At 34.6% G+C, this 27,211-nt stretch overlaps 1 protein-coding gene across 9 annotated transcripts in view; it reads right to left on the reverse strand.

Moving 5' to 3' along the window:
* LOC131027665 (uncharacterized) overlaps positions 1 to 27,211 on the reverse strand; it is a 300,093-nt gene that overhangs the window by 230,945 nt on the left and 41,937 nt on the right. For 8 of the 9 annotated variants that reach the window (XR_009102519.2, XM_057957732.2, XM_057957733.2 and 5 more), the window contains 7 exons: positions 20,191 to 20,438; positions 19,935 to 20,030; positions 2,754 to 2,879; positions 2,351 to 2,554; positions 2,143 to 2,243; positions 1,892 to 2,012; positions 1,266 to 1,341 (listed from right to left, as the gene is read on the reverse strand). Coding sequence is in view for 8 of the 9 variants with exons in the window: in XM_057957732.2 (XP_057813715.1) it covers positions 1,266 to 1,341; positions 1,892 to 2,012; positions 2,143 to 2,243; positions 2,351 to 2,554; positions 2,754 to 2,879; positions 19,935 to 20,030; positions 20,191 to 20,438 (972 nt within the window). In the remaining variant the exon portion in view is untranslated. Of the gene's footprint in view, positions 1 to 1,265; positions 1,342 to 1,891; positions 2,013 to 2,142; positions 2,244 to 2,350; positions 2,555 to 2,753; positions 2,880 to 19,934; positions 20,031 to 20,190; positions 20,439 to 20,901; positions 21,001 to 27,211 lie in introns of those variants that run through there. The other variant, XM_057957739.1, reaches the window with a different exon arrangement.

A 27,211-nucleotide genomic window follows, 5' to 3' on the forward strand; every position in this document is an offset into this window, starting at 1 on the left:
CTTTGACAGAAAAGATTTGGATCATTTGTTGGGAGTGGCCAAGGATGCGGCAATTCATCAATTCAGAATATCAAAGTGGTTATTTTTAGAGATCAGTCAAATCAATATTAGAATTCAGTCCATGCAAAGTAACATTGCTTCTTTTTAGAACGGAGAAGGTAATCCCAAGTCTAAGGAAGATGACAAGAAGATGTTGGCAATTCTTGAAAATGTTGCTAAAGGTGTCAATATCATGAAAACAGACTATGAAGAGCAGATTCTGGGCATGAGGCCAAGATGAAAAAGGTGAATGATAATCTGGTTACTCTGGTCGATATGAGTTATACTCTGGGTTTGAACTCTAATAACGTACTTACTTCGAAAAAATCATGGATGCTGCAATCAGTTGAAAGTTTTGAGCTATGAGATAACACAACATTTTACATTAGTAGAAGAGAGCTAAACATAATGCATATGAAATTAATCCTCTTGAAATTTACAAAAAATGTCAAAAAACAATCAATTAAAAATAAAGCAGAACATACATAAGCTTGCATGAGAACTGCACTCACATATTCTAGGCACATCATTTCATTTTGTATAGCAATCAACTAAACATTTATGCTTTTTGTTGGACAACATTGCCTCACTCAAACAAAACAGTCCTTCCAATAATTGTTGAGTGCAAAAGCTTTGTAGGCATTCTTTATCCATGATTAACGAATCTTGTCGGATCTGGTTCGAAGGGCCATAACTCCTTTCACGTGCATTTGTAACTGATCTAATAGGCTTTTGTACATTTATAATCTATTTAATGTTTGTTTGCTGCAAAAATACTGAATCAGAAGAAAAACTACATTTGCAGCTTCACAGCTCAACAAACATGGATCTTAACAGTTTGCTTCAGTACAAGTGACCATTTTTTTGTTTTACTTTATCCATGAAAACCTCGAAACCTATGAAAGAATAAACTTCATTACATACGCAACTTTCTACTAGCAGAAAACACTGTACAAGTTTTAATTTAAATGTTGCTGTTTTTAATTGCCTCATGGTAGCTCATCCCCAAATCAAATTGCAAAACCACAATTCAATTTTTCTGAGTTTCAATATTCAAACAGACTTTGTTTTTTGAATCGCATGCATTAACTTCTTGCAAGCCATGAGTTAAATTTGTCTTAAGTACACTATTTCAGCATACTAAAAAATAAAAACATTAATGTTTCTCCATGTCCATACCAAACAACATAAATTGCTAAACATATTTAAATTGTAGTGTCTTCTACCTTCTTCTGAAAATTCAATGGAAGCATTCATCTCAATTCTTGGCCCATCAGGTTGTTGCCATGAAACGTGAGCACCCTGCATGTGCACATACAGCACTTTAGCTTACCTTTACTGAACCCAAGAAACAGGATTGTGATTAAACTAGCAGCTAAAATTGAGATCAAATAACTCTCGTTTCAGTGAAAAGCCTAATTCCAAAAACTGTAGGCAATTTATTTCATTGTAGACAAAATAAAGTTGTGAAGCATTTGATACAAAGTCTCTCCTGCAATTCAAGGGTAGGCTACCTTTCTTGAAAACTAAAAAGAATATGTATAATAAGAGGACCTTTTGCTTCTTTTACCCTAAATTAAAATAAAAGTAAAAAAAAATCTTGAAGCACATCCAAATTAACTCAGTGTTCAGAAATTGCATGCAAAAGAGTAAACTCAAGAAATATTTAACTAATAATTACAACATGCAGAGGTCTAAATGCAGAGCATGGAAAATCCTAATAAAACTAAGAAGTAAACACAGACAACATTACGAACAAACAAGATAATGACACATTCTTCACATCTATACTAATAGCAGGCTACAAGTAGAGTTTTCTTGAACATAGTAAATTTTCAATAAACCAACAGACCTGATCATAAACTGAATGATAACTTCTTTCTTTGTGATTGAACCAGAATTTTTTTGAAACAATAAAATTCCAAGGCCTCTTTGGACCTCTTTGTGGATGTGGCCATGTATTATCCAAATACCTGCAAGCAAGAATTGAATATGACTAACACATATACATTGTTTTCTGTACTGAAGTACATCAAGGTAAAATTGCAAGTCATATCTAAGAAAACGGATTGATGAACACGAAAGGAGAGAATAAATTACAACCATGCAATCAAAATGTAGAGGACGCTATCAATTGCCAGAACGCAAATGATCATACCCACACTCAAGTGACTCCCACCATCCCCTGGATCTGTTTCAACAGACTAGATTGCCCAACATAAATATTTCATGTTAGTTGTCAACATCTCAGTTGTTGGTAGAACATAATATTGTGAAGTCAAATAATATGAAACCACATTAATCACATAACTGTAGACCATAAGTCATGAAGATTTAAACCCTTCCCACTCCCTTCTGCACGTACAATCACATTCATTGCAACTGCAAACCCAATTGGCGAGAACACGGAAAGAAGTGCACACACTGCAGGTGTCCACTGGAACAACTCTACCGGAATTATGATTAAGCTGCCAAGAATCATAAGAGCTCCAGATACACTTAATGCTCTCCTAACCTGTACAAGTTAGTCAGAACCAGTTCATACCACTGTTGACACTAAACAAGAACAAGGACGCAAGAAATTTAAAGTCGTACAACATCTAAAATATGGTTCGATAAATTAATTATCCAGAAAATGATTTTTAATCACATTGCTTTTCCCAATGCATAAGCATCTTGAAAGACATAAGAAAAGGACAACTATTACAGCATACCTTTGTAAAAATGGTGCTTAGTGCAAATGCCATCGTAATCAGAGATAGTGAGAAAATGTAAACAAGTAAGAAAACCACTTTTGTGTCTGATACAGCAAAAAGTCTAGCAATTTTGGCTGATAAAACCTGTCAATAATAGTGCTCGTGAATTCCTTAAAAGATGTAATAATATGAGAAATGCATACAAAGGACACATGACAACTGTATGAGAACCATCAATTCCTCAATAACATTACTATCTTGTATGAAATATTATCAGCATACAGTTTTCATTAGCACTTTGAATCAATTAAATAATAAGATAAATTCTACCACGCAAATAAAAATGTTTGAAAGCAAAAGTAACTTAACAATACAATAATGATCTATAAGGTCGAGAAAATTCTCTCAAATGAGAATTCGATTGCCTGATGTGTTATCAACTGCAATATAGTCATTGCCCTCAGTGTGACAGGAGAATCTAAGCACCAAAGGGAATGCATTTGGTTTACCTGGTTCAACTCCCAAAAAGGGAATAGGAGAATTTATTGCATGCCTGATAGGTTCCATGCTAACAGAAAATATTTCAATTTTGACATTACTAATTGTGGTAGTAGAGTTTAGGTTCAACCTAGCTCGTTGTCTAATCATCACCCTATTTCAGTTAAGACCATCCTTAACAAATAGAAAACTAGAGTTGCCAAGAAGGATAACAAATTCATTCTCAGTGCCGCCTTGCTTAAACATGAGGATTGTAATGAGGCTATATTCAGTAGTGTCGTAAATTGTATCCCTTTACAATTTCACACTTTATTTGGCACCTACTGAAGTGTGTTTTTCCTAGATCATTTTAAGCCTATTTGGGCCCTATTCTACATTGAATCTTCATTATTAATCCCGCAACTTAACTGTCATCAAATGCCAAAAATAATACCAGATCTAACATCACAAAATCCGACAATCGTATTTCCCTTTCAGAGGCCCTATATTGGTGAGAACAGGGCGCCCAGCTCTATAGTCCCGCCAAAAATACTCAAAATTGTTTCACAATTCAAAATTTGGTCTCAATTTTGCAACTTGACCCTTTTATGTTGGCTTTTTATCAAAAAGCCCTTGTGATCCCTATATAAAGCACTTCTATCATTCTTAATGACTAATTGATTCCAAAAGCATTCAAGCATTCTAAGTCTGAGTTATCATCATATTGAGTATCCGACTGCAGCATTGAACATTCAAGTATGATTTCATGATTATGATTAATGTTTATCATGTTATTACATCAACACTTGCAAGACTTGTCTAAAGAGCATTGCATCATCACCTTTATGTGAAACTCCTTGAAAGGGTTTTATACCTAACATATAATCATTTTATTTCAGCATTTCCATTCTTGTTTAGCCTCTGTAACATTCTTCCCTGTTTTCCATGTATGCAAGTTCAAATCCAACTGCAAGGAAGTTACAAGCAAGCAGAGCAAATAGCAAAAGACATTCCTACATTTTGAACAAGCAAAAACACAAAGAGTAGGTCACTTAGCATACGTGTCTGACACTTTTTGGCTAGATTTTTGGGACACATACCTATAGGACCTCTTGACAACATTTTTACTCCTTTTTGTTACCCACAAGAACCTCAGACTAGGGTGCCCAGCACACCAGTCCTGCGCTTTCAGCTTCAATTTGCAAATCCAGATTCCTTTTTGTGTCTCATTTCCAAATATGTAGCTCTCTGATACATTTTTTTATGAACTTTCTTTATTCTGACAAACTTGTTCAATTTAGCCTTCTTTAACCTAGTTTGTTCACACATGCACACTTGATCAATTTCAATCACGCTACAATCAACAACAAGAGGGTGAATCTAAGACAACTTGACTATTCCTTGTGATAGTAGTCAATCCCATTATTCTCTCTCCAATGTTATAAGGGAAAAGAGAGTTAATCCGAGGTTAATGGATGTATTAGTCTAGGAACACTTTTCCTATATTTCATTTTCACTCTGAGAGAAATTAATGGAATTCTGCAGAAAGACTCTGCTGCTATAGATAGATGGAATAATAATGTTAACAGTTAAACTGTTATATTTCAAACTACTGGAATAAAAGGGCTATGGATAATAGGAGGATTCAATGTGGACTTCAAGAGAAGCTCTGCACCCTTAAGTCTACTCTACAAGATGACCCTCACAATGAGATGATAAATGAGGAACTAAGTAATTTCAAACAGTCTTAGGACCTTTCAGACAGAAGATACAAGGCCTAAAAATCAGGGCTAAAATGAACTGGTTGGCCAGTGGAGATAAAGGTTCAAAAATTTTCTTCAGATATGTTAGAGAAGAATATCAAGGAAAATGTTGGTTGTGTATGGGATGAAGACACTTTGTTGTGTGATCAGGAAGATGTTAAATAACAATTTTATTCTTTCTATAAAAAATTGTTCACTGCTGAAGGGAATGATCAAGAATGCCATGATGCTAGTAGCTTTTTTAGGAACATCATACCTAAGAAGATATCCAATCATGACTAAGCCAAATTAGCTAGAGATATTTCAAAGGATGAGATTATTTGTAGTAACCCCTCTAGATTTTGGCCAAATTTAACTCTTTCCAAACTAAGTCAGTTTGTCAAACAGTATGCTAGCTGTAAAAGTAAGATCCTGATTGTTGTATGTTGTTTCACTTTGCGTATTCACCTTGTTTTATTGATTGGGTTACATATGATAACTTATGAATGGCAATGCAACATTGTTCAAGTTGCAATAGGCAAAATACATTCAACAAAACTCAGAAAGCATTTAGGAGATTTTCTTCCACATATAACAGAAATAATTCTACTGTGGAATCAACATATTCCAGAATAATAATATCATCACATTATATTCAATATTAAGCACAGAACCATTTTATTCACTTCAGTAGTTACATACATTCAGTAATGACCGAAGTTTTTTCATGAAGAATCAGGTACCTTATTCCTTCTCAGGCACCTAATGTCAAAACTTTCTGCTAAACGCATCATCACCACAAAGTTATGCTAGCATGGATGAATATGTTTGTCTTCCGAAGACTTTCCTGAGTACCAATATCACAATGTTCAACATATTCAGACACCTGCAGCGCATTATGATAATATGACCAACCCGCTATAATTCATTACCTCCAACTCATTGCTTCAATAATAATGTTGAGCACCAACAAACATCAGGACTTCAGCGAATAGAAGATTATATATGAACCTTTTCCCCGATACATTCCAAGTATTGTCAACAAATGAGCCAAACAATCGCTTAGTATTGTATTCAAATTGAAATCCAAACTAGACAAAGCTTAAGATGTATGATTGCATCCCAATCAAAGAGTAACATGTTGCCTTCAGTATTTACAATGACCTTGAAGCCCACGGTTGATTCATACACTAGGAATTAATATTATTCTGGTATCGTTCACTAGTTGGTAGCTGTTTGCAGTTCAAAAACTCTCAATGCCTTCATTACACCAAATTTCTTATGTAGCTTTTATAGTTCATTATTTTCCATGCTAATATTGCATTCGATACACATTAATCCCTTCAGATGCTAAAGCTGTCATGGATGGCTTCCTTGCAACCACGAATAATAAACTCGCAGCTTTAATCGACCATCCTTAGATTATATCTAACCAATGATACCACAATTGCATTACAGCCAACAAACATTTAAAAGATTCGGCTTTATTAATCATAAAATAATATTTCTTTCATCAATGCGTCCAACTTCTAACAATATCATTATTAATGACGGATGTACGTTTCATAATAATCTTAAACTAAATTTACCCAAGCCTCTTAAGTCTCCTTTTCACACATTTATTTTCTGAATAACAATCTTTAAATAATATAGATATATGGTAATTAAATAGATACCTCTAAAATCTCTTTAATATGATATTGAATTAAATATCACTGAGATAAACCCCTATTCTGAAGCATTTAACAATACTCCTAAAATTTCTCTTCTAGGAAGACTTCCCAAATTTCACCATTACGCCCACATATGAATCCACCCACATTTGATTGTGTTTTCGTCCAAGCAACCCAAATCCCGAGAGTTTCCGTCCTTAGGTGCTAAACCTATAACCAAGCTCAACTTTCCCAATACAAAAATTAAATTCTCCCATCTTTAATCTTCCTTTCTGCCACCTTTTATAATAATTTATTGGCAACCGTTCCACTCATAATCATAAAGCGTCTATATTAATATTTAATTTTTAACTTTATATTTAATTAAATATTAATTTCCTTAACATAACACCAAATTAAGAATTTAATTAATTAATCATTTCTTTTTAAGTTGGCAAAACAAGACATTACAAGTCCTCCCACCTCAAGATTGCTTGCCCTTAAGCAATCCGAACTTATATACCAAACCAATTGCCATTTGTACTTGTAAACTAAAACAAAATACCAGGATCCCATAATAATCTCACAAATACTCCACTACGAATCTATTGCACCACTCTCACATAACTGAAATTTGCAACACCATCCATCTACATTATTCTGTGAAGTACTCCATCAATCATGCAGATCTCTAGATCCCAAGTCTGAAAATTTATCTCAACATATATCCTCAAGGAAAAACGATAAACCAAATCAATACCCAAGCGCAAAATGCTGATGTGACAATCTTGTGTACTCAAATTCCTCGTACCCATGTCAACTTCGAGATTCAACATATCGTCCATGGAAGAAAAAATTGGGAAGACTCATAAAGATAGCTTGTCCCTGCAATCTCATCATGTTTGTATATAGCCACAGCGTCTAAATTCTTCACCATCGTCATCATCGGTGCTCCCTCCAACAAAGCTATCAATACTCCTATTGACGTGTGTTTTGTGACCACACCAACACAGAATAAAGTTTCCCAACAGTCACCTTATCCTCTCTTGAAGAAAATCAGATGTATGCTAAGATTGCAAGAAGATCATACATTGGCTCCAAGGTTCCAACTGCATACTAGCGACATTGCTGCGGATATAGACTCATTTGGCTTCGATGTTTGTTGGTAATCAAAGGGGACTTATGTTTGAACCATTCTTTCACTTCTTTGTTGTGGCTGGAACTTCATCATCAGATATAGCAATTCTATGATGCTTATGCTTTGAACAAACTGAACTGGAATGAACTGAAATGAAAGGGGAAAGGGTTTAGGAAGACTAAGCTAAATCTAAGAAGTCAATAGATAGTAATGCTTCGGATGAGATCAACCACACTTTACTTCACCACTAGTACACAACTACATAAAGCGAGCGCAATCTTCAGTGGTTGTTTATGAGAGATTTTAAACCATTGATGAACACCATCAGAGAACAATGTTCATACAACAATTTAGATTAAGAGCACACATAGAAAAGCTCAGTCCAACCTTGCACTGTCAATAGAAATCATCTATTAACAAAAGGTTTGAGCAAGCGATCTTCACCTTAAAACATCGCAATCAACTTTGTTCATCTAACTGCCTGGAAAATAAAATTCTACTCAAAGTGAGGAAGGTGAAACCAAGGATGTAAAAAATCGTAAAAAAATCAGGCAAATCGCAACAAATCGCGATTCATTTGCCCAAACAATTAAATCTTAAAACAAATCACGTCCGATTGATTCCCAAAAAATCTCCACTCGAATTCGATAAAAAACGCGATTTAAACGCAGAAAAACGACATTAAAAAAATATATTAAACATAAAGTCGCGAGCCCTAAAATGTCGCGCGAAATGAAAGCAAAAAGGCTTTTTTTTCTGGCCGGAACACGACCTCCCTTCTACCCGACACCAGAACACGCTCTGCATGCGACTTCCGATGCCCGACATCGCATATATAAATAAAAAAACCAATATATAACTAAGGGTATCAGCAATGACATCAATAAAGCAATATCATTATACTATTTAGTTGTGCAGTGTTTTATTTAGGGTAAGAAAATTATATATGTTTTGTCCAAAACAAAGTCTCATGTATAAATATAAATTTAATATATAATTTATTATATTATATTTTCTTAGATTTATATATATTTTAACATTATTAAAATATTAAATAGATTTATATATATATTAACATTACTAAAATATAAATATACTTATTTTGTGATAAATGTATAACGTGTATACTAAATTTTAAGAAATTAAATATATTAAATGTATTACGAGGATAGATGCACAAACATATGTCACATTAGATGTATGCTTAAGTCAATGATAAATGTATAACGTGTATATTAAATATATATTAGAATATTTTAAGAAATTATATATTTTCAAATGTTAGATAAATTTGCCGATTTTTTCCCGATTCCCGATTTTTTTAAAATTTTCGGCCAAAAGATTTATTGCCGATTAAGATATTTACATCTTTGGGTGAAAGCATGCAAGTTTTGAAAAATAACTTAAGTGAACACCATCAGAAAACAATGTATCATTGTTATTATCTCAATAACTTATGGCAACAATTTCATACAATCTCCCTCCCTTTACAAATGAAGGGGGCACCCTTTTATATAGGCCTCCGGCCTTGATTACATGCAAACCCTAATTAGGGTTTGACCCAAAAGATTCCACACACATGATGCAACAAGGTGAGAACAAAAATTAATAACCCATCATGTCAATTTATCAATAAATTCTTGCTTGCCAAAAATGGCATCCATTGTGCATTAAATGCTTCTACCAAGTTTGCCCAATGTGTAATAAATGCTCCATCATGCAATAAATCACCCATAATGCTCTGAATGCTCCACCATCTCCAAAATCAGCCATATGCAATAAATACTCCATTATCTTGCCATGCATGGACTCAACCGCTACTTGGTCAAATATTCCAGCAATAAATGTGCCACCATGCTGCCATGCATTCAATAGATTATCGCCATGCAAGTGGACTCCACCATCATAGGAACCTCTATGGAATATTCTCTTTGCATGTCGCCAACACATCCTTTACAAGAATCTTTCCATTCCGGGCTTACAAAAGATACTTTGGAAGATTTTCCTGCCTTGAAATAATTTTAACAATCTTTTCCATTTCATAAGGATTCCTGAATGCCTGGAAACTGTGGAGAGAAAAAATCTTTCTAGAGAGATTTTTGTCCTAAAGGGAAATTTTTGTGCACGCTTCGTCCTGTAGGGAGGTTTTTCAATCAACTGACCACTTCCTCCATGCCCGAGCAATTTTATCAACCTGAGTCTTGGAGAGAGAAAATTCTCTCACTTAGCCAATTTTCTTTGTGCCTTGAAATTCTTCACCTTGGGCGCATTTCTTCCCCAAAAAAGGAATGTTTTTTAAAATTTTGAAATTTTCCTCCCAAATCATGTTTCTGTATTTTCTACTTGTCCTGGAGCACATTTGCTAGGAAGTGAAGGAATTCTAAAAATTAGACTTTTCTTCCTTGATGTCATTTTGGTGCCCATTCCTTTCCTAGAGCACATTTTCTCCATGGTGAAGGAATTTTGATGTGGAGGAAAAATTCCTCCTTGTAATAACCCGATCCAATTTATGGATTCAGCAATAATATTTTATTTTTTTTGAGACCACATTACACATTTGTAAAACTTCAACACAGGTATATTATAGCAAGTACCTAATTCCATACAATGTTGATAAACAATAGTATATGGCTTCCACTGGATGCAACTAATCATACCTTCTTCGTTCTCGAGTTTCTCTCACCAATCCATCATTATGCAATTCCTTTTCTTCTAAGACCTAATCCACAAATTTGTCTACTTGTCTAGGTACACAATAGAAGGTTAGTATATATTAGAATACGTGATTTCCATACCAAATCATACTAATACTTTAACCAATTCAATCATAAAATAGATGATTATTGATTTTATAAAGGCGATTAAGATATACATACTAATGGAAAGGTATAGTAAGATCAATCGAAACCCAACAGGAGCATGCCCTAAGGGCTAGACCTAATGTCTCGAGGGCTCATCACAAATGGCCTTGCCTACGTGAATGCGCAGAGACGTCGTAGTTCGTGAAAACAACTATATCCCATCTAGTATGATGGAATAAGAGTGGGTACGCAACCCTTTCTAGGGTCCAGTCCCCTAGACAAATCTCTCGTCGGCTGCCACCCACTAAGGTGAAACAGAGACGAATATCTAGATATAGAGAAGGGTTTGGCTCGGGTTACAAGTACTCAAGGCTTATTACTCACCATACAATCACTACTATTCATGATAAGGGTTACTGCTAATAGTACTATAATAATTGCTTGGAATCGAATCATCCTATACAAGAGACTATTTGGTGTGGGTTCTCCACAAGTTCAATAGGAATTAGTGATCAAGGAAACAACCAAGAGTGCGTACATGTCGAGTATGCACTACTAATTAAACATCAAGTTGCTGACCATAATGAGACCCTATCATAGAGTTCTAGTGCACTTCTAATCGATGACCAAAGTTAAATTATCCAAGGACTATGCATTAATTATATCAATCCATATGCTAATTACAAACCACCAATTGCTTGTTTAACACTACTAAGGAAACATTTGCCAATGTATATTTTCGTGATTTTAAAATGGTTAGTACACCATCAAAACATCTATGACTTAATAGCTTCTTATAACCAAGATTCAGGCATTCCTATTACATCATAAGTAAATCTCTACTATCCCTTACAATTATTTTGAAAGAATTGCAACTTCAGTTAAAATCCCTACTTTTGCTTGAGCACCCGACCACAATATCCCAATTGCTACTCAATGGGGTCCATAGCATTCTCTAATGACCATAATCCTCATGAAAACTAATGTCCTCCTATTCGTTTTGACATGTAATTTATCAAGACATAAATAAAATGACTATATGATTCCTCTACCAAGTTAGGGTGATTAACTCATATAAGATGACGCCATAACATTTACCTCTCCAAAACATTGTATGGTGGAAGCATAGACTGAGTAAGATCAATTTGTTAATACAATTTACAATTTGCAAATGAGAGTAAGAAATAAGGTGTTCTAAAATTAATATTTAAAATAATCACAAGAATACTCATCCAATATATGCTTCCCATTCCATTGGGCTCCAATTCATCATAAAAGAACCCATTTGCATATCAAGAAATCGTGAAAATACTAACATGCACCCAACCGATATCTAATCAACTTTGATGGATTCTAGAAGGAACTGCTATGCGATACTTAATGAATATTAGCAAATCAATAATACATACATAAAAGCAAATTATATCAAATACTCCTCAAAATTTCACACAAGTGTCCACTTAAGCCAATCTAAAATGCACAACACAAATGAAAATCAATAAATGCCTTCCAAGAACCTTGTGATTATCTCAACAATATTTAACTATACACAGATGTTAATTCACAAAATATAATTCTTTACTCGCAGCTAATCGCAATAATCAAAATCTACCTAAGTTAATCCGCTAGAGCTATCATAACAAAACCTAGCTATATGTATACATACATCCAAAATAATATAGTCTTTTATCAATTATACCATCTCAACCAGATATTCTACTCTTCCAAATTATAGACATAAAGACATCTAAATCATTGATTATTATTATTATTATTGGTTTCTCTCTTTCCATGTACGTCCAAGTACCATTACAATAAGAAATGAAACTAAATTAATCTCATTGCAATTATGTAAGACAAAGTCAATTGATACACACACACTCACTCACACACAGATATATATATATAAATGTAAATATAAAGAATGGAACTATACAGTGTCAAACACCGAAATCCACATAAATACCAATACTGATAGGATCCATTGAATACGGAACGTATCACACGGCATGTTAGGGAAAGGTCGAAGATTTTGCTGGCTGAAACATTGCAAAGGAAGGGATCAGGGTGTCGTGGAGATCACCCACCCCACAATGATGGGGATGGCTCCCCACAGCACGGGGAGGTCCCTGCTGAGGGTCGAGCCACCCATGTCGTGGGTGAGCTCCCCACGATCCCCCAAAGAAACACACATGGGGTTTAAAACCATGCAGGGTCGAAAGAGTAACAGAGCTACCAAACGATAATTTCAATACGAATGAAGCAAATAATCATATATATATATACACACACACAAAGAAAAGAAAAATAAGTTAGAAGCAAAATGACAAATTGCAAGGTATAAAAATTTCTTGACCAAGAAGGATATTATAACCACCGCATAGGCTGATGAACTCATCAAGCAACAAGGAACAGGCAATATAGAGAATGATGCAAGTGAACATATATTTGAGTATAATATGAAATTTCGATAACTACGACTAAGAAAGAAAGGCTCTTAACAACTAATCAAATACAATTCGATAACAAGGGAATTCGATAGCTACTAGCAAACCGTTAGACAAAGGGATCAGTAACGCACTAGAAAAAGATATGTTCACGCTGAGATAACAATTAAAAACAAACACACGTCTCGAGCTACCCTCGGGGAACATATCACAAGGAACAGATGCAAGGTTCTTAGCATAATCAGAAATCAAACAACAAGCGACAATTACAGTACTGGGAGAGAAATAGAAAGGTTGCAAATACGCATTATCCCAGCCGGCGAAATAAATAAAGATGAAGGTCGACTCATAATCTATTGTGCACTGGGTCAACGGTTCGTTCCTCCAAGTCAAGCAACACAGTTCACATACAAGAATGGGGTTGCCTACGATTTAACTAATTGATTAAGTGAAATAATATAAGGCAACATTTGGGCCTAGATTGCAACCCGATTCGATATTGGGTAATCACAGAGGGAACATGCCGATAGAGGAAAGAAGGAAAAACAAATACGGATGAAGCACATACTAAAAATACCCAGCAACACAGATGCAATTACAGATAGAAGGCGAATCGATTCATCTATCCGGTTAAGACAGTAGAGAAGGGCACTAGGCAAGTTTAGCAAAATGAGAAGGTAATTGATTAACAAGAGGGAACACGTTGACTCTTCCAAATCGGTGGATCCAGGAGACAAGCATGTCGATAAATAAAAATCAAGCAAAGAAAGGAATGTTTCTAATTGAAGATCAGTAAAAGAAAGAAGGCACCATTATACTTACTGTCGCAGGGAGCCAAATCACAGTGGGAAGAGAAAAGATCTGAAGAAAAACACAAAAGAAGCCACCACAGAATACAGTAGAGATGACAGGGGAATGACATATAAAATGGCTTAATTAAGATGTTCTCCATAACAGCTATGCTATTATCATATTACCTATAAAGATTATGAAAATAAGTTTCTAAACGTAAGGGTTTAAAGAATCGATTAATTTATTCTGATCTGCTCACTAATTTAATTCAATCGGTTAGTAACAAGAGCACAAATAAAGATTCAAGGGAAAATCGACCTATGCAAAAGATAAATCAAATAGCGAGTGGATGTTTGCCAATAACATCAGCTGGTAGAGGAAAAAGAGATTCACAGAGTTTCAGAAGAAATCACCACTGAACATAGATAACTGATACAAATAACGAAATATTTGCACTCACAGACATGGCTGAGCAGAGAAATTCGAGGTTCCAAACTTGACTAGCATCTTATGCTAATGGAGAGAGTTCCTCAACGAAAAAACCACTAACACCCAAAAAGCCAGAAAAAAAATTTCCAAAACTACCTTGAAAAAACTCATGACCGGCGAAAGCAAAATTTTTGGAGCAAAAGAAATTCACAGCCCAAAACTTCTTGCTTCCCCCCCCCCAATGAATATCTGCGTCTTCTTTCATAGGCTACTCTCCCATTTGCATGTCGTGAATCTTTTCTGTAACTTCCAACATTAAGTATTGTAAATGCCGAATAGCATTAGTGTGGAAATTTTCTAAAAAATATTTGAACATCTCTAAAATGCTATTATTATCAATTTTACAATTGGCTACAATTAAAGCAAGTAACATGGACGACAATTTCCATGTATAATCATAATTCCAATTCCTTGTGTAACCTCTATTATTACGCACTACTCTACCCAGCACATGCACACACAAGTAAACGTTATGAAAATTTACTTACTACAACCTTGGCATTCAATGAAAGGTGAAAACTTCGTAGTTGGGTTCATGAATTCCTAAATTACAATACAACACAATAGCACTTGAAATACCTAAATTTTAAGACGTACATACAAATTGGTTCCTAGAATCATATTCTAGTGAATTGATCTTAGTCACTTTACGAAGCTTGTAAATAATTGCATTGAAACATACATGGGAGATTTCATCAATGTTAAAGTGTGCATATCGCATTACCTCATTATCATAAAGTGTATTTCCTACCACTTGACTCTTTCAGGTCTGAGATAAGACCATACTTAATCATAATCACTAGTGCAACATAACACCATACAAAATCAAAATAGACTCATAATCATCATGTAACAAAAATGCTATTCCATCTACTTTGTTTACCATAGATAAATCAGTATACTCTATCCATTCAAAAATGTATTTGTTCATTCTAGGCTGATACTGAATATCAACTAAACTACATTGTATTTTCTATATTTTTCTCAAATATAAAATATTCTCAACATGAGACCAATCCACATAAGCATCATAATCATAATTAAAATTTAACTATAAAACAAATGTACACATTATTCAAGTCAAACCTAAAATATCCCAAAATAATACTAAAACTTGTAACGTTTGTATCAATTGGTAGGCGGAACTTGACACGGAGGTTCGTGACACTCCTTAACCTCATTTTGGTGCCCAATCTTGACCTTGATTCTACTCTACCCCTGAGAAAGGAATTTCTTCAATCCTTAGTCAAATTTCACATTTTCCAGGAATTTCCAACACTTTGTCAATTTTTCACTTTCCTGGAATTTTGTCCTAAAGGAAGGAATTCAACTTAACTATCAATGAAAAGGTCTCACCAAAGTCAATTTCCTCTACCTAGTTTTATCCTTTGCCACCAAACAAATCTTGTATTGCTCAAGTGGTCCTTGTAGTCGGAATTTCTTCTTGAACACCTACTTTAACATCTCCTCTTCAATGGCATTCTTCCTCTAGTGAGAGTTTCCTCTAGAGAACTTGGTTCACTATCAATAAAAGTTAAAGTAAAAATACAATGAAAATCTTATGGATTATATATTTCAGGTGATCTTTGTTGCCTTGTAGACATCACAGTAACTAGTAAATAATTTTCTACCACATCTGCACCTTATTGTTCATCCAAACTATCATGTCCACTTGGTTGTTTATCTTTAGATGCATTCCACTACTCTATGCAACTTCACCCTCTCTTGTTCCTTTGACTGTTCTTCCTTAGAAAAGACTCTATGTTCCCTAAATGTAACAAACCTTTTTTGCCTTCAAATCCAACTTAGATAATATCTCTTTGGCACCTGAATAAATGCCTCAACCGAAAACCTCTCAATGAGTTACAACTATTTTATGCCAGTCCACATTCCATATGGTGTCCTGTTTCCCAACATAAAGTGGGAGACTTGTTTTTTTTAAAAGCATGCTATACTTACTGCTTCAACCTAGAATTATTTTCCTAGACACAACTACTTAACATTATTCTAAATTAATCCAACAAGGTTCGATTCAACCTCTCAACTACTTCATTCTATTGCAACGCATAAGGAATTGGCATTTGCTTCACAATTCCAATGTATCTATAAAATGTCTCTGACTCCTTTGAGCAGAATTTGCCACTATTATTTGTCCTAACAATTTGATTCTCAACTACAGCACTAAACTCCTTGAACTTGAGAAATAACTCAAACTTTCTCCCAAGAATATAAACACAAGAGTACGTAGAGTGATATATAATACAGAGACTTAAAAATTGACTAGATATCCACAAGACCAAACACATCATTATGTATCACCTTCGGAATCTCCTTTGTTGTTGTACTTCCAGAGACAAACTGCACTCTATTATATTTTCCCAACACACAAGTTCTCAATACCAACAAAACAATCAACAATTCCATCCAACATATGTTTAGTCACCAAAATTTTCAAACTTTTTTTCTCTCAAATGTCTCATTTTGATGTAAGTTTTCAATATTGACATAGGTGCAGTCACATGGACCAGCAAGAAGCAGCAAGTGGTAGCTATTTCCTCGACACAAGTAGAGTATCAAGGAACTGTAAAAGCAGTGTGTGAGGTCGTATGGCTCAGAAGGATGCTTTCAAATATGAAAATGTCTCAAGCAAGGGCTTCACCATTGTTCTAAGACAATCAAGGGGTGCTAAAGCTTGCCAAGAATCCATTCCACAAGTATACCAAACATGTGGAACTTCATTGTCATTTCATCAAGGAAAATGAAGAAGATGGAATGGTGATGTTTTCATACTGTCATTTTGAGGATCAAACTGGAAACATTTTTACCTAGTTATTGAGTCTTGACAAATTTCTAAAATTTCGGGATAAGGTTGGTGTATTTAATAGATTGACCATTGAAGGAGGGTTTTAGAGCATTATTGTAATATTTAGTATATAATGGTCAATTTGGTCTTTAGAATAGACTTTAAGAATATTCTTTCGCTTTATTAGTTGTAAATTTTATCCTATTAGTTGTCCCTCTTATCCAGTTTGGACAAAACATTTTGTAATCTTATTTAGGGAGACTTTCACTCCTTGTTTAGTATCGAATGTCTTGGTAATCATTTTGTGCTATATTTTTGCAACAAGAGATTCCATGAAGTTGCCAAATGAGTCATTTTTGCCTTCAATGTGCTTTTGGAAAACAGTTCTATTGGAATCTATTCTTAGATCTCTTTTCTTGCAAATGATATGAACCTTAGATAAAATTATTATTTGTTTATGTTGCATGCTTTAGATTTGTCTTTAGTGGATAAAATTAATTTGTAATAAAGATAGCATTCATGCAATCAAGCTATTCATGGTGGAAGTAGTAGTTATGTACCTCGTGTGTTTTCAATTGCTTTGTAAAAAGTATGAATAAAAGCAATTTGCACTTAGATGGCTAATTGTGTTTTTCAAAACTACTTTTTGCTGAAAATTGTTGTTCACAATATTGTCTTTATAGTTGTTTGTGTTGTCAGTTAAGTGTTATCAATAATTAACAACTTTTTAATTGTTGAAGTTATTTGAAAGAAGTGCTTTGGCTTTGTACACAATCCTTCATTACACCGAAACGCGCATTATACTCACATATGGATGCAAAAACGTCCATCAATAAAAACTAGAAGCATTTAATTTGACGTGTTTGTGATACTTAAATGCATGAAATGGCAAAAACAATATTTTATTTATTTCTTGCTCTCATGCACTCAATTAAATAATTTTTCATTGTTAAGTGTTAATTATATCTTCACTTCCATCTCTCAACTCCCACTCACTCTGAGTTTAACTGATCAATCAATTTTGTCTATCTCCATTAAGATTAAGTTAACAAATCAATTAAACTTAGACTGAGCGGTAATTGACAGTTGGAAGTGAAGATATAATTAGCATTAAATAATTAAAAATTACTTAATTGAGTACATGAGAATAAAATGATATGATAATATAATAATAATGATGTATTCAAGAGTTTAATAGATATATAAAAATATAATAACAGTAATAATTTGGTACTAAAAGTTTTTTTGCTTTTGTAAAGAGTTTTATGGAAATATAAAATTAAGAATATATTAAAACATAATAATATAATCATTTCTTAATAATAATTTAAAATTAATTACAATATCATAATATAATAATAATTTAAAAATAATTACAATATCATAATATAATAATAATTTAAAATTAATTACAATATAATAATATAATAATTTTTTAAGTGGAATAATAAACAAATATGATATCTTTCAGCATACTTACCTATATTCCTCTAAAGATAGGTATGCTAGTATTTAATTTGTAGTCAAATAGGTTTTCTTAATGAATCCTATCTTGTTCCTTTTATGAATTTCAATCTAAAAGTTTAATTGAAAATCATTGACATCATATAGTTGTCTTCATAGTTTGAAAACTCAATGAATACTCATCAAGACTCATGAGACTTGCAAATCCAAGAGCTCCCCAAGTTGACTCACCAAGGACTCGCAAGTCAAGTCTCGAAGAGTCCTAGTGAGTATTCATCTAAGTCTTGACCAAGGACTCGCCAAGTCCCAAGCTTGAACTCCCAAGTCTTGGGCTCGGACTCTTCAGTTGGCTTCGGCATTGCCAGCAAGCTTAAAACACAAAAAAATTACTTTTTCTTCGTTCTTTTGCTCAATCTTGTCCAATACAGATCTGAACAGAAAAATAGCAAGGGAAGGAATGGACAAGAGGAGCATTTGAAATTGAAATAGGCATAAGTAATTTTATTGTTCTTTTTTTCTGTTTTCTTGATTTAAAAATCAAAATAATTGAAAAACTAGGGGAAATGCTGGCAAAAAAATTTCCATTTCTCTTCATAACCTATTTCCTAACATTTTTAGCTTATTTTTGGATTCTATTTTATTCAAATGGATACTTATCATTTTTATTGCTGATTTTTTGCAAAACCCTACTAATTTTTTTATTTTTTATTATTTATTTCGTTTTTTTCTGATTTCTACGGGTTTTTTTCTTTAGCTAATTCCTGCCGAGTCAAAATTTGGGCTGCCAAATCGAGTCCAAGTCCGATTTTCAAACTTCGATTGTGTTCGATTAGTTTCTGCAGTAGATAGCATTTAAACATCAAAAACTTCTTATATAGTGTAGGTGTGTTGGAAGTGCTTTGTACCCTAAACTAAGAAAACAAGAAGCCTGGTTTTTTGGTATGTTTATATTGCATACTCTCTAAAATCCTTAAATTCTAGGTTAAAGAGAGCTTCCCCTAATAATTTGAAGAACAGTTTACTGTGCATGCTGTTCTATTTTGTGTCACATCAAAGGATGTGATATAAAACGCTAACACCTTACTAATTTTAAAAATGCATTTATCCTTTGAAATATTTGAACTAATTCTCATGATAATAGATGTTAGGTTCCTTGTTAAATCTAATCACCAATCAGGAACAAACATGATGTCAAAGGAAGATATAACATCAATAGCATGATTCAAAACTAAGCCTCCAAATACATAATAGCTGAGAATCTCACATGTTGCAGCTTTTTTCTTCTGTAGTATTTAAGAAATATGAACTAAAATCCAGACTGCAAGCTATCTTTTGTATAAAAAGCTTATAAATTCAAGGAAAGAAAAGAGAAACCAGTTATGATGCTTTTTTACCAAGATCAGAGAGGTCAATACACTCATTGCTGCATAGGTTAGCAACCAACTAATCCAATAGACAGATTCACGCAGTCCCATAACTAGCATACAATCCTGCATTGTTACTTTTGCTGTTAGATTTCCATGTGACTAACAAAAGTGAAGTACAAGAGTCCAAGATATAAACCCAAAATAAAAAATATGCAAACCAATGCCAGATTATAGATAGCCCTCAGACACAGTAAAAAAGAAATTTTTCAAAGAAATATATTACCTTCAGAAGGTCCTTTTTCTCCTTTACTGTGTGATACAGCACTGTCTGCAGTTGTGGAACAAGTGCCCAAACCATGTACATGGCTGTAAAAAGCTGAAACGTTTTTGAAGCAAAGGACAGATGATATGGGGGCAGTGGTTGTTGCTGTGCAAAGGCTGACTTTGAATAGGTCCTCTGAGAACACGAGGATTTTGGAAGAGACATTTTTCTGGCAACTTGAGATATCACAGACTGAAGAGCAAGAAAACCTAGAATAGCACATGAATTTAACCATTACAAAAGAACATATAGAAGCATACAATTAGAAGTGGATATTTTTCAACCTGCAGGAAAAAAGAAAAACATCTACAAACTAATGAAAGAAGATTGAGAAGTGGAGAATGTGGGCAACTTTGGATAAGCACAGAGATTCTTGGCCATTGCAAAAACTGTTTGATTCAGAAAGAAAAATCAACAAACCGATACTTCTGACCTAGAATTTAAACAGATCAGTTGCTAGAGTGAACTGTCAAGCAATCCTATGTTTTTCAAGAAAGACATATATTCAGAGAGTATATTCATATTCATATAACCCAACCAAAAGAAAAACAGTGCAAGATCCTTTTACAAGCGGTTCCTTGCTATGACAGGTAGTTCACAATGAAACCAATGAACAAATTTTGAGAGATATTGAAATCTCTTAAGTAGATTCAAATTACAGTCTCTCTTTACCTGAGTCCATAGAATTTGTAGTACTTCCAGTTGATTCTTAGAAATTCTCCACACAATTTCATCACAAGTGTCTAAAAAGTAAAGAGGACTCCAGCTACCCTGATCAATGATTTAATATCTTTGTTAAATGTAAAATGTGGAGGCATTTTAGGGGTTCGGAAACTTTAACACAACTTGTACAACAAGAAGTCTTGAAAATAGAATAGCCTATAAACAATGGTTGCAGAAAAAAGTTTTTGTCAGCCAAATCAGTTGAAAAAAAATTAGAATGAACACAATAAAGAGAGAATTAAAAAAATGTTGCTTAAAATGATGGGTAAACATGTCCGAATCACTTCCAAAAGCACTTAGAAATAATGAGGAGCAGCCTGGTAATAAATTTCACAAACACTTAACTTGGTAGTGCATAAAAAAGTGGTTGCAGGTCTGCAATATTGAACGTTTCACTGATATGAAACGTAAACAAGTCTGAATCATATCCAAAAGCACTCAAAAATATGAATAACAACTTGGTAATGAATTTCACAAACACCAAAACTTTGCAGTGAATAAAGAAGCGGTTGTAGGTCATAAGAGTAATGGAAGGCTATCAAAATATCCTCCAACCAGAAAGAAACAATGAACTACATGCAAACAAGTGCTGGCATATTGACAATGCATTTTCAATTATGAATGCATATTGAGTATTGACAATGAATTCTGAATTATGAATGCACATTGAGTGTTGACAATGAATTTTGAACACAAATGTGGTATGTTAAGGTTCTATAGTGTACATATACCTGCTTTATCCATGTTTCCATACGAATATAATGTATATATACATGCTTTATCTATTTTTCATATGAACATTTAAAATTTCGCTATATATTTTGAATTTTCCCTATATTTTATATAGCTGTCCCCCCACCATCCCTAAAATTGGCAGAAAAATTTGCCGTCTTGGAAACTTGTCCTGCCGTCCCTTGCCATCCCCGTCCCAGAAACTCGGGGTAACATATTAAATAATGAAATCATTTGGTGCATCATTGATCATAGATGGACAAACCAACTCCACCAGTCGATACATTCCTTGTCCTACTTCTTCAACCCAGAATTCTACTTCTCCGATACATTTAGGGCTAATGAGGAGGTCATGGCAAGTGTTATTTCATAAATTGATAAGATGGCACCTGATCGTGACTTGAGAGACAAGGTTCTTGATGACTTGGAGGTGAGATTTACAATTTTGCTATATCTTATATATGAATTTTTAATGTCCAATCTTTGACTATCTAGAAACATCCATATTTGATTTATTAATTTTTTTTCTATTCAAGGTCTACAAGGGTGCGGAGGGGAGACACTTTCCTTCAGCTCAATCAGTTGATAGAAGATAAAAACAACAACCACGTAAAAAATTTAATTCAATACTACATTTACAAGAAAAAATTAGAAACTCCATTCTCATATATTTTTACTTAATTCTTATATTTCTAAATGGTTTTTTGTAGATTTATGGTGGGAGAATTATGGTGCCGGCATGCCTAATCTTCAAAAGATAGCAATTCATATTTTGTCCTAGCCATGTAGTCCTTTTGGGGGTGAACGAAATTGGAGTTTATTTGAGAATATTCACACAAAGAAGAGAAATAGATTGACCCAACAATGCCTAAATGATCTTGTCTTCATCTGCTACAACCTTCGCCTCCAAACTAGAAAGGTGGAGGGCGTTTCAAGGAAAGTTCCCAGACTCGGACTCGGCTCGGACTCGGCAAGGCCGACTCGACTCGTGACTCGGCTATGACTCGGCAACGACTCGGCAATGACTCGGCAAAATTAAAAAAACCTTGAAATTAAGAGATTTTTAACAATTTAAAACTTGTTTCATGCACCCATTATTGAATAAAGCCCAAATATAATGTGTGCTAGCTTGTTATGCCATGAAAGGCATGTTGGTAGAGTATCTACTTGTTTGGGGCTTCTGTTTGGTATTTTCTTTGGCCAAATTAAAATTTTGGGAGCACCAACATGAGACATCATGAACATCTTCACTTGGAAACTGTAAGGAATGCTTGTGTATGGTAGCATTAAATAGTGTGCTTTTTGAACTTAGGTTTTACCTTGGGACTATAGTTGACCTTGGTCTTTCTTGGACCTCTTAGTTTTTAGGCTATATATATGTTGGATGGAAGGGGGAATTGTGAGGCCAGAAGGGTTTGAAATATGCTCCTCAGAGACACGTCCCTTGCCAAAAATAACCTTGTGCCCCATGGGGGGATTTTTTGGGATGTGGGGATAGGTAGGAAATATCCCCAACTCACCCCCTTTTTTCAAAATTTTAAGAAACATCCCTGTTGTGAGGTACTCACACATCGCCCCATTGCAAATGAAGACCCCCACTTTTTGCTTTCTAGGGTTAGCTCTTTTAGTTTTGTTGTTGGTCGTTTTAGTGTCTTAGCCTTTGCATTAAAGGGATTGAGTTTCTCAAAGGTCATCAAATCAGGTGGAGTGAAGGAGGTTAGGTCAGTTGAGTGATTAGGGGTTATTTAGATCATTCCTAGGGTTTTTGTGTACTATCTGGTCACGCTTCAAGTTGCTAAATCAAACCTTGGTTGAATGCATAGTGTCCTCCTAGGTTCCATCCCTTACATCATGGTCAAAGTGAACTCGCCTTAAAAGTCTGGAATGTCATCCTGATCCTGAAATGGCCTGAAATTTGACTAAGTCTGGAAATTTGAAGGATCCTCCAAAGACTAGATTTTGCATTATGACTCATGGAGGTCCGAAACCACTCTCAAACATCCTGACAATATATATGGAATATAACTTAAAGTATAAGAAAGAGAAAAGACATAAGGAAATGTCACTTATACTTAAATGTTATATTCCATATATGAATCCTGACGAATATACTAACTTGTCAAACAAGTCAAAACATTGACCTGTGGTGGCCGAGTTTTGGAGCTTGGACTCGGCGAGTTTTGCCATAACTCGCCTGACTCGCGAGTCAGGCGAGTTATGGTCAAAACTCGCCGAGTCCGAGTCCCGAGTCAGCAAAACTCACCGAGCTTGGCTCGACTCGCCTGACTCGTGGCGAGTTTGGGAACTCTGATCCTTCAAGAGTCCATTGACTTGGATAACATTGATCCATATGGTGAATAAACTGTCAATGAACAAAATGATGATGATCTCCTCCTTACTAAAGAAGATCTTGCAGAATTGTAGAGAGGAGCGGCAGAAGAAGCGGAAGCAGTAGAATTGGATGCAATGGAGGAGGAAGAAGACAGTTTTGATTTTGAAGAACATGAACAACTCATCCCATAGCACCTTCAAGTTCTAGGCCTCAAAAATTGAGTTACACTAGGAGAGGAAAGAGGAGGATGTAAACATTTATATTGACATTGACTTATACGTAAACATTTATAAACTTATGATGCTGTTATTATGTTATACACTTGAAAGTTTGAAAGTTGAAACTTGAAACTATGAGTATGATCCTTAATTATGATTCATGAATGATGAAATTTCAAATATTGAGTGTTTGAAGATCATATGACATGTGTAATGTTTGAATTATGGCTCTTATGTTCTCTAAATGCATTAGAAAAACTACGGTTTTCTTCTTTTTTGAATCCTAACCGAGTTTTTTGCCAAGTCCTGAGTCCGAGACCTGTTTTGGGCTGCTGAATCCACAGCAAGTCTAAGTTTTCAAACTTTGATGGGTAATCACCACCCCCTTACTTGCCTGTCTAGTGGCTCTTCTGAGCGCTGCAAGTATAAATAAATATATAAGACATATATTCGATGCCTTGGGAGGAACTAATGATCATTCTTAAATATGCCACGAGGAGACATGATGTGAGAAGTTGTGTCTCAACATCCATAACCCTTTGCAAATAAGTGCCAAATAGTGCCTCTTCCTTGTAAATTAATGTCAGTTAAAAAAACTAATTGCGGATCGAGGTAATCCTTCCTAGGACAGCAATAATGTGTGAGACAACTCCTTGACTTTGATCGATCTATTGTATCTTTTCCGTGGACAGCGATGCATTTATCACTATCTAATCAACATTTGAGTGAACTTACTATTTTCTTATTGGCAGCGATTTTATTACTAACTAATTAGGATGAGAAACGTCCTTGGCTTTCCATGCCTTTGGACAATTACTAGATTACTTGCTCATTTTGCTTAGAGATTGGATGGGGATATTACAGTATTCCCTCATTATCCCTACCATGATTGATTGCAGCATTTAACAAACATATAAAGAATTGCACATTACTGCCTATATTCTATATATAAGAGATCACATAATAATACCATCTTCCTAGATTGCATAAACATTATACATAAGCAAGTAATTATAAATAAGATCCATTATGCTGTCTACCATAAGAATTAATACTTCATACCAAATCACAGTTATAATATTAAATTTCTGTACGCCTGAATATGACTGCCTTAAATCAGATCTGATCCTGTTTGATGCATGCTCTTGGATGCTGGAATGATCCTTTATATCCCTCGATTGATGCTGGAAAGTCATTATCTTTCCTACAGTGGTAATGGTTTTGAAAGAGACACCTCTTTATTGCTGACCAGTGTCTTCATAATCAACCTTGCTTAGAGAGGCTTTGTTTCATCCTATGTAATGTACCTTTCCACTTGATGGTTAGTCCAGGAGTGAATTTTCTAGCCTTTCCTATTCCCGGAGGTTAGAAAATAAAATAAATAATAAGGGAATAAGGTAAAAATTAAATATAAGGAGCAAAAAAAAGCTATAGTTGTAATTCATGGTATTTAATTATTCACTTTATAACATTAAAAGGGAACCAATTTAAGTGAAGACTTCATCCTTCCTAGGCGAACTTAGCATGGTGGGCAATTTAATTAATGCAAGGCAAAAATTATTATTAAATACCTAGGTTGCCACCTTAAATTAATTCAAGGAAGAATTCGATAGCTTTTTGGAGAAGGCCTTTTAAGAAGTTTATTGAGTCTTTCTTCATTCATTTTTTTACAGCTATTCTCTTTGTTAATGATTTTTCTCTGCAAGGCATATTCTTGGCATTTCAAAGCGAAATCCCTTGTGTCTTCTTGCTCTGGACGCAACCCGAGAGCCATCTTTGGCGAGTTCCAGCACTTATCACTGCGCATTAATGGTGTTGCATCTTGCATGTGGAGGCATCGAAGTCTAACTGTGGTAAATCGAGGGCAAAACATGGTGCGATCTGTAATACTTCTGATCACCGTCCATTATTCTGAACCATTAAGGGCAGCGGCTTGTACCTGAGTTTAAGAGCGACTATCTGAGTACTAAAAGTTCGGCCTGTTTAGGAGTATTGAAGCCTGCACCCAGCATTTGATCTGCTACAAGTATCACAGCCTGTTTAGCATCATTCAATCAGCAAAACTCCTGCAATGCATGCAGCCAGCTTTGAGATTTCTAGTTGATCCCATGAAGTGTCAATGGTATAATGATTAGAGGAGGCGAATTTTGGTACGTAGCGATTCATATATATATTCTCTGTGATTCAAATAGCTGCAGAAAATAATCTGTTGGTAATTATTGCCAGCTGCTATAATATTTTAATGCAATTGAAGTTCATTACAAATAAAGAAAAATATCGATTCTGTTTTGCACAAACACCAAAATCTCTATAACACTGCTGTGGTTCGATTTGTTTGAGGAGAAACCATAAAAAATACCATATTCTTCATAAATTTAGCCAGATAGGATATTTCATCCTATTTAAACCATTCCTCTCTAATCTTTATTAACTAATTACTAATTATGAATGAAATCGCTGCACCATTGGGGAGAGAGTCAATCCTTCAAACAGATGCTGTTTAACATATAGCAAGTCTTACGATCTCCAGCCTGTAACATCCCCGACAAATGAGATAGGCGATTAAAGCATGATGTACGATCAATGAAATTGTGAAGTCTTACACGTGTAAGACAATTTCATATTACAAGTTGCTGTTTATCTGATGTTAGATCAGGGGCATGACATTTGTGTCCAAACCTTCTATACCTTAATTAAGTTAGCTTAGTGTTATGTTTTTTTCTGAAACACTAGGGCGAGTAAATAATGAGTTATTTATTGTGTTTTGAATATGCCTAAAGATGTAAACAGGTTTGTAAACCCTCACAAACCTCCATGAAAAAAATTGTTTGGCCACTGTTATATGCCTTCGAGGATAGTGATAAGCAATGAGAACTTGTGAAAGGAACTCAAAATCCATTGTTGATGACTACAATCACCGAAAACTAAGTGCAAACTGTGATACAAAATTGGCAAAACCACTGCTGCTATGACTGTT

The sequence above is a fragment of the Cryptomeria japonica genome, chromosome 8, assembly GCF_030272615.1.
Source record: "Cryptomeria japonica chromosome 8, Sugi_1.0, whole genome shotgun sequence".
NCBI classification, from domain to species: domain Eukaryota; kingdom Viridiplantae; phylum Streptophyta; class Pinopsida; order Cupressales; family Cupressaceae; genus Cryptomeria; species Cryptomeria japonica.